This window comes from Rhinolophus hipposideros (genome assembly GCF_964194185.1).
Source record: "Rhinolophus hipposideros genome assembly, chromosome: 4".
Classification (NCBI taxonomy): Eukaryota; Metazoa; Chordata; class Mammalia; order Chiroptera; family Rhinolophidae; genus Rhinolophus; species Rhinolophus hipposideros.
In genome coordinates this window covers 7,365,039-7,378,268 of record NC_138050.1, presented here as the reverse complement: position 1 = coordinate 7,378,268, position 13,230 = coordinate 7,365,039, and the positions used below count along the sequence as shown (strand labels likewise).

The following is a 13,230-nucleotide window of genomic DNA, read 5'->3' as shown; positions in this document are numbered from 1 at the left end:
TCAAAATGAAAACGTTAAAAACTTCTGATTTTTCAAAAACACTATTAAGAAAATGAGAAATCAGAGCACAGACTGGGAGGAAATACTTGCAAAAGACATGTCTAATAAAGTAGTAGTATCCAAAATATACAAAGAACTCTTAAAACCCAACACCAGGAAAACAACCTGTACAGACACCTCACCAATGGATGCTAAATCTTGGGGAGATTTTGATGAGGAACAAGATATTTGTGTCAGACTGTCTACTATTTACAAGGGCATAAAAAGCAATCATTATAAAGTGGTGAGAATGAACAACATCTTGAATGTAGATCAAAATTACTATCACCAGTGAGGGGGACACGAATGCTACGTGCCTAGATGTGACATCCTGAGGACATATTACCTATGAATTATTCCAGAGTAAAATGAATAACCTGCATCTAATTAGAAGGAAACACGAGACAAACTAAATACGAGGAAAACTTGATTAAAATGGGTGTGGGGGGCACACTTTCTTTAAAAATGTTAATGTCATAAAAAACAAAAAGACTACAAGAATGTTCCAAATTAAAGAAGGTTAAAGAAAAAACTGTAAGTATATGCAATGCCCAACTCTAAACTGGATTCTGCACTGAAGCGGAGGAAATGCTACAAAGGACATTATTGGCTCAACTGGCAAAATTGGAAAACGGATGCTTAAGTAAGAGTCTGAGCTTTCATTCATGTGAGAAATTAGGTAACAAGGTAGACTATAACCAGGAGCGCTGGTTTATCTGATCCTATGTGTAACCAATTTCCAAGCTTCTTCCCTATTTCCCTCATCTTTACAGTACAGTAGTCCCCCCTTATCCATGGTTTCGCTTTCCATGGTTTCAGTTACCCACAGTCAGTCACGGTCCAAAAATATTAAATGGAAAATTCCAAAAACAAACAATTCCTAACTTTAAAATTGTGCACCATTCTGAGTAGTGTGATGAAGTCTTGCTCTGTCCCGCTCAGGACGTGACTCCTCCCTTTGTCCAGCGTTTCCACCGCATACACTCCCTGCCCCTCAGTCACTTAGTAGCCGTCTTGGTTATCAGCTCGACTGTCACAGATCACAGTGCTGGTGTTCAAGGGACCCTTATTTTACTTAGTAAGGGCCCCAGAGCACAGGAGTAATGCTGCTGGCAATTCGGATACTCCAACGAGAAGCCGTAAAGTGCTTCCTTTAAGTGAGAAGGTGAGTACAGTAGAATTAAGATATTTGAGAAACCACACTGATATAATTCTTATTACAGTATAGTCGTAGTTATTCTAGTTGATTATTAGTTGTTAATCTCTTACTTTGCTTAAGTTAGAAATTGAAGTTCATCATATGCATGTATAGGAGAAAACAGAATATACAGGGTTTGGTACTTACTATCTGAGGTTTTGGGCATCTACTGGGCATCATGGAACGTATGCCCCACAGAGAAGGGAGGACACTGCAACCAGTAAGTGGGCATTTCCCCCCCTTTGAGTGTACACAGTATGCTTTAGTTTTTATTCTAACCATACACAATAAACATAATTGTAGGAAAGTAAAAACAAATTAATGTACCTCCCTGACGTGTAAGTTTCTTAGGAGCTTAACTAAGACATACTTTCTAGAACAGGGCTCTATAGGCTCCTAGGTTGAAACAAAATCAAATAGCTCAAACTGCAGTAAGTATTTCTGTCACCTCAGGCAGTCACATCAGCAACATTATGAAAGTGTAGAGAGACTTTCAACAGACAAGTACATCTTTAACATTTATCCTACACCTAAGAATCACAACTTTCAAGTTTATCTCATACTTATCCTCAAAGAACTTTTACAATAATGAATTAAGTTGTTTATATACAAAATGTTATGATATACTTACAGTTTCACAAGTAAGACATCTGGTTTCATTAGTTAATGTTCCCTGAAAAATCTCATGAACCCAAGTTGGGTCTGGTGTGCTGTTGTTATTTTCACTGTCAATGTTACCGTTAGGCAAACGGCCATTTTGTTTTTCCTGCTTTCTCTCTTCTTGTAAAATATCAGCAATTGTATTTAGCAGGTAATTTAAGAATTCATGGGCATCTTGCTGCATGTAGTTGTCAAAAAGCTCTAAAAATAAAAATATATTAGAGATTTCAGAATTAATAACTTCATTAAAAAACTTAATTAAAAAAAGAGTATCTCCTATTCCATCAGAACTAAGTACGAATGTTTGGCGGTGTTAGTAATATACAAGAAATAAATACCTTGCACATCTAAAAAGTATAATACTAACTGATCCATGAGGAAAGGGCAAAACCTACCCTCATATACAGTATATGTCTATATACTGTACTGGGAAGACAAGAAGCAATTGCTTTTTATTAGCTCATCTAATCTATTATTCCACAAATATTACAACATGGCTACTTTTTAAGCAGAAGCTGGACAACCCCCTGTCACACCAAATGCTTAAGAACCACACAGAAAGTCTGTCAAAATTACAAATGATGAGGCCACACAGCTCAGGGATTCTGATTTAGTAAGTCAGAGGTGAGGTCTGCAAGCTCGGGCTTTTCAAAGCTCCTCCGGAGGACTCTGATGTGTAGTCAGGTCTAAGAAATAATACTATCAGAAATTATCTACTGAATCCAGATAATCTCTAAAGCCCCCTCCAAATGTGAGATTTTGTAACTCCAGGAAATAGCCCCTGTAGTTATACAAATGAATAATTGTCATGGAAATACCAACAGTTGTTAACAATAAGTGTTTTACTCTGTGCTTGGCATTATAAACCCTAAAATTAAAGAACAAGGACTTCAGAGGCAGACTCTCATTTGATCCTAACAACGCTAACAACGCTTTGCTATAGTTTTTGAACGTTACTTTACAAATAAGAAAATGGGATCAGAGGGGGTAAAGTGACACTGCCAGAAACGGCAGAGCCAGGACCCAGACCAGGCGGTCCGACTCCACCCAGCAGGCACTGTGGCCGGGCACACACCACCACCTACGGCTCGGTCAACACAAAGCACCGAGAAGTTTCCTAGTTAGGAAATTCCTCCATTGGATCCTCGATGCACATTTAATAAATTCCAGAAAGATTACAGTTTACATTTTTTAAGTGAAAGAATACAAATTTGGAAGAAAATTTAGGGAAAGTCTAAGATGAAAGGAATAAAAAATGACATTTCAGAACAGCTGAAAACGATTGCATAAAATTAAGTTCTATGCATTAGAAATCATTTAAAAGTTAAAAAAAACAGTGAAACCTAAAAATTATTAACATTTTCAACATATACAGAGCTTATACAAAAAAAAAGTCAAAGTGGGCAAAGGACTTGAAATCAACAATTTATAGAAACAAAATTCAAAGGATTTAGAAACATGAGAAAACGTTCAACCCCACAGTAATCAAAAGTCTTGATTTTCCTATCTGTAAAATGAAATACCATCTTCCTTTCACAAGGTTATTGTAAAATAAAACTGGAAACAAGTGAAAATATTTCTTCAGGAACAATATTAAGAGAAAATAAAGCACGAGTTTAATTTAAATTGGTATCAAAAAGACCTTTAAAGAGTATTACATTTAAGGTGCAGCTGCTAGAGCAAGACTGTCTGGATTCCTATTATGGGTCTACCTCTAATCATACACATCACAGGCAATTTCCTTATTAACCTGTCCGTTAGATCGCAAATCAAACACAGTAATATTAAGAATGCAGTTGCAGCCATACTTAATTTCTCTGCTATAAATTTGTCCTGGGGGATATGATTAGCCTTAAACAAACTCCCTATGTTATTTTTAAGAACAATAAAAGCCTCGAGTTCTACGAGTTACTGCTTGAGTTCCCATGGACTTAACATCTGACCTTTAATTTGGCATACCGTGTGTCCACTGGTTTTGCCCATGTAACCTAAAAGCACGGTGGCACCATCCCCCACCCCCTGCTCACCGCAGAAGTCACTGCACTACCCCTGACACAGAGACAGCCTGCACCTCTGCAAACATCCTGGCCACCCACTCCCTCTCTCTGAAACCCAGCCAAGTCGTGCCTGGAACCCTCAAATGGTTCCGCCATTGGATCAGCCTAGGCCAAGTACCCTGTAACCTTGCCTCTCAAATCTCCACCCCTGACATACTACCCCACCCCTCAACCCCAGGCTCCTGGCCTCTACTCCTCTCGCTCAGTCACTGTACCTCCTCTCTCCTCATCCTGGGGACTTTCTTCTTGCCTCACCCTTTCTGTTGTTCCTTCTAGGAACCGCCTCTAAGGCAGTTCAAAACTCTTCAACCTATCTCTTCTAGCTCCCTCCTGCATCACACTTCCACTCACATATAAAAACTCGCCCTCAATCAAAACTGCTCTGAAGCTCTGGCCATGCTGCCCTTCAGCCTCCTATCTTTGCAGTCACCTGCCATCCTACCCCACTCACCCACTCGTAGTTCCTCTGTCCACCCCAACTCCTGCAGCTTCCTTATGTGCACATGAACCCCTTAAAAATCAAGAGCTTTCCTTTGTCACTCATTTTTCCACCCCAGGTCACATATCTGGAACCACTCACCTCAAGAGATCCATTAAGACAAGGACTGGAAGAAGTCATGGTAGAGCTGATTAGGGGGTTTAAGAAAAGTGGGAACCAATGAAGAAAAGTCACAGAGAATCTAAAAAGAAGAATTATGGAGCGGACCAGTAAAAGATGTTTATAAACACTGCCCAGTTAAGGTGGGAGATGACTAATTCACTATGCTGGATATTTCTCTACCTATATGAGGGCTCAATGCCACAGTCTAAAGTGTCTCATTTTACCTTGGTAAAATCATATTTTAGCATATATGCGTGCTTTTCAAAATAATTACTTTTTATTTAAAGTAAAACTGTGTAAATGTTTTTGTTTCTTAAAAACTTGAATCATTTTTTTTTGGATGTTCTTTTAACAGAGAACAATGACTTCATATTCACAGAAATACCTCAACTGACTTGAAAGTACCAGAAATAAGATGCAAAGGACACCAGAAAATACTCTTTATTTTGTTGAAATATTTAAAATAATATATAGTGTATTTTCTATAAATATAGTACTATGTTTCCTGGAAAATAAGACCTAGCCGGACAATCAGCTCTAGTGCATCTTTTGGAGCAAAAATTAATATAATTATTAATTTTGGGGTGTGTTTATTGAGTTGTGTTGTACTGTATTATATTTTACCTGGTCTTACTGGGTCTTATATTAATTTTTGCTCCAAAAGACACACAGAGCTGACTGTCCGGCTACGTCTTATTTTCGGAGAAACATGGTATACTGAATGTGCCAGAATCTTGCACTGCCAGAGAACACCCACTACAGCTTTAATAACAGCAACCAGGACTGCATAAACACCAAAACTACATCAACGAAATGGCCTTAGGACAACCCCTGTAAACTGTATTATATTTAGTTTTTAAAATCTTGGTTTTCTTATGGTTTGCTTTCTCCACTATAAGTAGCATAATAGAAAAGGTGGACTTCAAACTTGCTTTAGAAAATTAAATAAATAACTAAATAAATAAATAACTAAATAAATAAATAAATTCACTCATTCAACAAATATTTATTAAGCACCTACTATGTGCCAGGAACTGGATTATGTGCTGGGAATACAATGGTGAGCAAAAACAAATGGGTTCCCTCCATCATGGAACTGACAGTCTAATGGGAGAGACAGACAATTTCATTGTTAAATAAATGTATGTGAAATGTAGAAACTATTATAGTCCTGACATAGATGCAACATTAATGCAAAAAAATATGAAAACCAAATCACTGTGTAAAAATAAGTTATATTTTCTTCATAATTTGGAAACAGCTATAGCTTTCATGACAGAAACTATGTCTCAGGCTCTTTTGGAGGAAAAAGATTGAAATAAATATGGGAAATTACTGAAATCTGTTTAATGAGTATTATTTGTGAACAACTAACATTTCCTCACTTGAGGAAGACCAACACCTACATATATTTATATTTACATTTATTTCTCTCCACTGCACCTGAAACACTGCTATGTACATACAGGCTCCTTCAGAACAAGGACCCTTTCTATGTCATTCACGGCTGTTTCCCCGCACTCAGAACAGTACCTGCCACATAGTAGGTGGACTTGACATATTTTGAATGAATGAACGAACAAATTAACGAACAGAGGAAAATAGAGGTTGAAACAGCTAAAATCACATGAAAAGAGTAAATATGGCCCCAAACCACAACTTGAATTATGTATCACCCATTGCTAAGATTTCAGGAGTAGGAGCACAGAACTCAGAGGCCAGCTGGTCTGATGCCCCAGCCCACCTTCAATGATCGCAAGCTCTGCAGCTGAGTGAACTCTAGCTAACATAAGTAGATCAGCAACCAACCTGTGTACTTCTTCCAAAGGAACAGAGAGCCTAGAGGAAGTTAGTCATTGTAAGCACATGACTTCATTTCTTCTTACCTAGATCACTGCAACAGTCTCCTGGCTGGTCTCCCTGCTTCTATTCTCGCTGCCCATCCCACCCACCCATGGCCTGCTACCCAACAGCCAAGGGGGTCTTTCCTTACTGCAGATCAGAACACCTCACCGGCATCTGCTCACAGCCTGGCAATGGCTTCCGAGAGCTTTCACAATAAAAATCCAAGCTCCAAACCCCGCCTTTCTGCTTTTTATCTTCCTCGGACTCCACTCTCGCCACACTAACTTTCTTGCTGCCTTCAAACACTCAGGGCAACTGCAATTTCTGCTCCCTCCTTCTCTAGCCACCTTTTCCTGATTTACTTTTCATCACAGCTATGACACATTATATTACATAATTGTTTGTTTTCCTCCGTAGAATATCAGCTCTCTGAAGGCAGAGGCTTTGTCTTATTTTTATACCCCTAGTTCTGCACAGTGCCTGGCACACAGGAGCAACTAAATATACACTAATTAACTCATTCAAACATTCAGCTAGTGGCCCACCATCCAAGGTAACATGTATGGAGCACGTGATCACTGCATGTAGGGGCACTTTACCACAGCCCTCTTACACTGTGACTGGTAACACAAATTAAAAATTTAAAAAAAATAATTCATTACTGAAATTAAAATAGATTCTTTCCAAGGGATACCAAAATGATTAGTTATATAAAGCAACAGTAGTTAAAAATATGGAGCTGGTATCTACTGAGAATATAAACCATGAAGATTTTAACATAACATGGAAGGAAACTGATTTAAGAACAGTCCAACAGTGAAAGTTAGTGAAATACTGCAACGGGCAAAATATTTTCCAGAGATTTAAAAGAAACCAGAAAACAAAATCTCAGGAGAGTTATGCAATAGATAATCTCTTAAATCCTCCTTGATTTGTATACTTTTCTAATTATTGGGGAGAAATTCAAAAGCCAAAGATATATTTCAAAACATACTCAAAATGCCAACAACATCAAAATAATTAAAATGCCTTTCTATTAAATACTGTTTCTGAAGCATAGAAAAATGAAACAAAACTTAGGCAAAGATGGGTCTGGAACATTCATTCTGGAATCAGTTTCACTCAACAAAGTATTTGTCTATTATGCATCAGCTTGCTCTGCACACACACACACACACACACACACACACTGAGAAAATATTAAACAATTAAAAATTATAAACACTGTTATTTATCCCAGGTTTTGACAAGCAACAATACAAAGTCATAGGTATTTAACCACACAGAACTTTCAAAACACAGTAACTTGAACTCTGTGTTCAAAGTGAGAGTCCATCTACATTTTAAAAACGTCACTGTCCACTGGAAGGGCGTGTAATGGAGCATGCACGTGCCACGCCCCATTTGTATACTGAAATCCTAACACCCGGCACGATACTATTTGGAAATGGGGCTTTTGGGAGGTCATTTGGTCTTGAGAGTTGGGATTAGTGCCTTTAGAAGGAGAGACACGAGAGCTTGCTTCTCTTTCTCTACCATGTGACAATATAGCAAGGTGACCAGTTAGTTGTCTGCAAACCAGGAAGAGAGGGCCCTCATCAGACACTGAATCCGCCGGCACCTTAATCCTGGCCTCCCCAGCCTCTAGAACTGTGAGGAGTACCAGTTTTATTGTTTAAGCCACCTAGAGTATTTTTGTTATAGCAGCTCAAACTAAGACAGAGCACATGCAATATATTAAACAACAAGGTCAAGAAAAATGTACTATGAAATGAAAGGGAACATAATGTGTGCTGTGTGAGTTTCACGTTTCTGATGTTGAACCTCTCTAAAATACTAACAAAATCACTGAGATTTTGGATGGCATGTTCAATTATCATGTGCATGAATTTTCTACCAGGACGAAACTCTTTAAGTTGTACACTGATCCAGACAGAAAGCCTGCACACTGGAATCTCTCAGTCCACATTCTAACAGTTATATTTGGCTTTCTTAAAAACAGAAGACACTCCACTGATCTGTAATCTAAGAAAGTGGCCATGTTTAGCTTTCAGCAGGGAAACACAAAAGAGATGAATTTTTGTGAGCAATAAATCAACTGCTCTATATTTGCATCTGGAGAAAATGAACAAAATTTCTGACATGCGTACCATATGCCATCACCTACAGCCATAGTATTTCAGAACCTTCTTCTGCTTTAGAAAACTAGGTATGACCCAGGCTTTTCTCAAGTCATGTGATAATGAACTGTCACCTGAGTCAAGGGCAGGAATGAATAACCAACCTTAAAGATTTCTCAAATCTTATTTCTGTGGGGCGCTTTCTCTTTAATAGGTAACAAATCAAACTAAAAATACCACTCAATTTTATTTCTACAATGATGGAAATGCCTAGAATTCTACATGTTATTTAAATCCCATTTGAATTTTTTGAGGCAGCATACCATACTACATAGAACACTGGGCTTCGATGTCAGGGATAACCCAGACAAGTTACCTTAACTTCGCTGAGGTTCAGTTCTCTCACGAAAAATAAAATAATGTCTAACTTAAGGGCTTGCTGTAAAAAATTAAAAATATTTTAAGAGAGAAAAGTGAAGTGGGCTTTAATCAGTAACATTTTTAAAAGGGGTGGGGAGACTAAAACTACCTACCCTAAGCCAGAAAGTTTGATTTATTGTTCTGGCTCTTTCCTTTCCCTGGCATGTGACTCCTGGTAAGGCTTTTTAGCCTGTTTCTTTCATGGTTAAAATAGGGAAATAACATGCTCTCAACATCAGGTTATTGTAAGGCTCAAATGAGTTAAATACATAAAAACATTATGAAAACAACAAATGAACGATCATAAAAAAAACTTCATTCTGGATAGAACAGCTAAGCACGCAAAAAAAAGAAATTATGATTTCTCGTTTCCTCGCGTCGAGAATTTGATTTTGTGTGACACATTTCAAACATCAATCACTGCTCAAGCTAATTACTGTTTGACTACCTCCTCACTCAACTAGCCCTTCCTTCACGATGGGAACATCATCTTTGGTTTGGCGATGGCAAACCTATCACCAGGCATAAGGAAGACGCTCAGGCAATGCTGGCTGAACTGTAGTATGCTATATTTAACCTTCCTGGTAGGTAAGCAATACATTAAAAAGCAGAAGGATTACCATTTTCTTTCCGTAATCTTGTTATGAACTTCTTGGGAGGTATTACTCCAACCTTTTTCTTCTGAGTGGCTATGCTATGGAACAGATCTGCTAAGCATGTAAGAAGGTTCTCCTTCTTCCTAGGTTGACTCTTGTATGCTAGAACTTTTTCCCGAAATGGACGACAAAAATAAAGTGCTTGAAGAACTGAATTGCAGTAGCAGGTATTCCCAAACTAGAATAGAAAAAAAAAAAAAATGGGGGGTTAAATTTAGGGCAACACATTTTCAAAACAGAATTTCCATGTGCATAGTTGAGAAAACAGAAAGAAAAGACAGGGAATTTATGATCGTCATAATTGAATGGTACATGAGAGTAGAAATAATTATTCTGACTGCAAATTAGCTATTTTAACATTAAATGGATGCTCTAGAAATCTGTTTCAAGTTAAAATTGAAGGAAAACATATGCAATAAATTTGGCCTTTCTGAAAACTGATTTAAAGAACTATACAGTTTGAATAGCAAGATTAGTTAAGGTTTCAGATGCTGGATAATTTTTTTCTTTTTAAATTCCCCTCGTTATTATACTATTGGTTGTATACTAAGCATTTAATATATTGTACATTTAAAAATATAACTCAAAAATTCTTTAAAAAACACGTAAAAGTGACGTTATCTATCAGGTTCTTCAGTGCCATCCAAAAAGGAAACAAAAAACAAGGAAAAACAAGATCCTCTGAAATGCTAAGATTAAAAATCATCAATGCGACAGCCTAACCACCACTGAAATACTAGGTCAGTTATTCTTCCTCATCAAAGAGACATGAACTTGAGCTCCAGAGTTACAACCTAAACCACGGACCCCTCTCTTACTGGCCACGTGATCTGGAGCATGTCACTACACCTCAGTGAACTTCAATTTCCTCCCCTTTAATAATGGGGAAACATAATCCTGCCCTACAGAGAAAATGAGACATAGTTTGACAAATATTTATAGCCTTCCTTTTTCCTTCCCACTAATAGACACTGGCTCCCAAAGTCAGCTGATAAAACACCCAAAAGTGAATGAACGAGGATTTGGGGAGTACTCCGTCTGCAAAAAAGGAATGAGGCCAATTCTCATAGTCTCGGGGTGACATCACACGTATGTTAACTTAAAAGGCGAGCCAAAGGAGAGTGTTTCAGAACGGATAATTTCAAATGTATGTCCACAGACGCATATGTTTCTTTATACTTAAAAACTAAGGGGGATAAATGAAAAGCTAATCAAAATATTTATAGAAAAAGATGGAAGAATGGAGAGAAAGGAAAGTGAGATTCCTGTGAATGTACGTTGTTATGAAAAGTTTGTACCCAATTTTTAAAAACTAAAGAAAAAAATAAATTCCTAAAATTGAAAACAAATAGAAATAAATGAAACCTAAACGTAAATCCAGTTGGTGGTAAAACTGCAAACAGAAAAGAATTACTTGAAGCGACTTTGAAACACAGAATTCTCACTATACATGCCTACTGAAATACAGTCTAAGAATAAAAAGAACAACAAAAAAATGTTAAACAGCATTTTGGTATTGTTATTTTGAAACTAGTACAGATATAGTATAGGACAAAGCAAGCAAGGAATTATGTTAATATCCTTAGAAATCAATTTTTTTAATGTAAAGGAAAAAAGACAATAATACAAACCAAAGAGTAAAAACCTTGTAAACTTAAATTAGAATTAGAAATATCAGTATAAACTTATGCCTTTTTGTAAATGTATGTGTGTTCAAGTTCTGTCTACAGAAAAGGTCTAGCAGCAAATAAGCTTCCCATGCACCAACTGTGCCCTCTAAAAACCTTTTTCCCACAGAGGAACTAGACACCTTGCAGACAGGGCTATAGGAGGTCTGGGACAGGAAATGTGCAATGTACAAGGTTAGCTTCGAGTATCTTTTAGTGGGGATACAAAAGCCAACTTTCATCGAAAAGAATTACTACAATGAATAAAAAGCACATCAGCTACATAAAAAGCTATGAATTAATAGTAACATTAAAAAAACACCTTCATTAGTCTCCAGTGGAGGTTGTAAACTGTATTATACAAGGAAAGCAAGTTCTATCTTGCCTTTCTTATGAGAACCTTATTTCAGGGGACACCAAACAGCTGATGAAGGAGTTCCTGTGTACATACAGAGTAATTCCAGCTAATAAATTCAGAGGAAATGGTTGTAAGTATTGGATTGGGCACAAATTATCAATGGATGTTAAAAGTTGAGAAGGAACATTACAGTGGAGGGCTCAGCCCTGAACTCCCAATGCATTCCGGCATCATTAAAAATGAACCACCACACTTTTATGTCTCGTGATGTCACGCACCAAGAAACATACAGCACTTCCTATGAAGCATTCTTGTCTGAAAAAACAAAACAAAACCACTAAGCTTTTCTCAAGTGTCTAGATCTAATTACCAATTTACAAGATATTCAGGAAACAGAGGAACAAATTAAACAATACCACAAAAAAGGGGTGGGCAGGAGGCCCAGGATATATGACCTCTCCATTCATATTGCTGATCAGAGCCAAGAACTGATTTCATAAAGAAAGATGCTTTAAAGGCTTTCCAGAGAAGTGCTGAAAGAAGTACACGGCAATGATGCATTAATATTATTGACCATAAATATATAACTATAGATATACTTCAATAAAGCCTATCCGGGGGCTAGGGAACCTGCAGTAGAATCTATATTATTACTAAAATTAACTTACCGATTCTTCAGTATTAATTAGTCTAAAAATACTAGTATTTGTACCAGTCTAGTGACTCTAATGACCAACAAACTAGGGCTCTGTCAATTGAAGAGAAAGTGTGATCTCCACAATTTGGACATTTTTATTAAAGAATAAGCAACACGGGACTCGAACAACTTCCACACAGTAGGTAGATAAAAACAAAAGACAGCATCTCACAGTGTATTAGAAACATTTATGATAATTATAAAAAATACAAGCAGCAAATGGGACAGGCCAAGGAACTAGAGGGAGTCTACATTTTGTACAGAATGCTGGAAGTCAGCCTCTTGCTCATCTTCTGAATATAAAGCAACAGGTAACATTATAATCAATTCTTTGAGGTCTTCTGTTATGGTCTTCTTTTACTTACGTTCATCAACTCCATTAAAGAAACCCTGAAGGTTGAAACTACGATTATTTCTCCAGAATAAGCTAATTTTCAATCTCATTCATAAGTTTGAAACTTTTCCTTCGTTTTTATTGATTTTTAATAGTAACTTTCATTAAGTTAATAGTAATTTTCATTAGGTTTTTTGCTAAAATCTAAAATCATATGCTTCAAGCATATAGCTTTCCTGCAAAAAGGTATCTGGGATGATCTCCTCCATACTCTTGTATGCTCATTTTCTTAAAAAGACATCCTTTAGGATAGAAACCTATCCTGTGTTTTTTCAGTTGGTTCTCAAGATCAAAGGTATAACTAGGTTTAAAATCAGGGGAAACCAATTTTCACAGTTGCCACGTTCCTGAAGGCCGAACCACTGATTTTTCAACTGCTTACTGAACACAATGAGCTATCCTTGCTTTCTCTAATGGCTTTTACTCTATGTCTTAAAAAAATGTCCCCTCCACAAACATATCATATCCCTATCAATAAGATCATTTAGGCATACGCACATATCCCTAATATATGCGTA

At 37.1% G+C, this 13,230-nt stretch overlaps 1 protein-coding gene across 2 annotated transcripts in view; it reads right to left on the bottom strand.

Annotated features, from left to right (window-relative positions):
• Nucleotides 1-13,230, bottom strand: part of USP12 (ubiquitin specific peptidase 12) — an 80,955-nt gene that overhangs the window by 21,729 nt on the left and 45,996 nt on the right. Inside the window, exons 3-4 of one of the 2 annotated variants that reach the window (XM_081046809.1) lie at nt 9,561-9,774; nt 1,869-2,098 (exon numbers count right to left, since the gene is read on the bottom strand). In XM_081046809.1, the coding sequence (XP_080902935.1) occupies nt 1,869-2,098; nt 9,561-9,774 (444 nt within the window). The remainder of the gene's footprint in view (nt 1-1,868; nt 2,099-9,560; nt 9,775-13,230) is intronic. The other variant, XM_081046810.1, reaches the window with a different exon arrangement.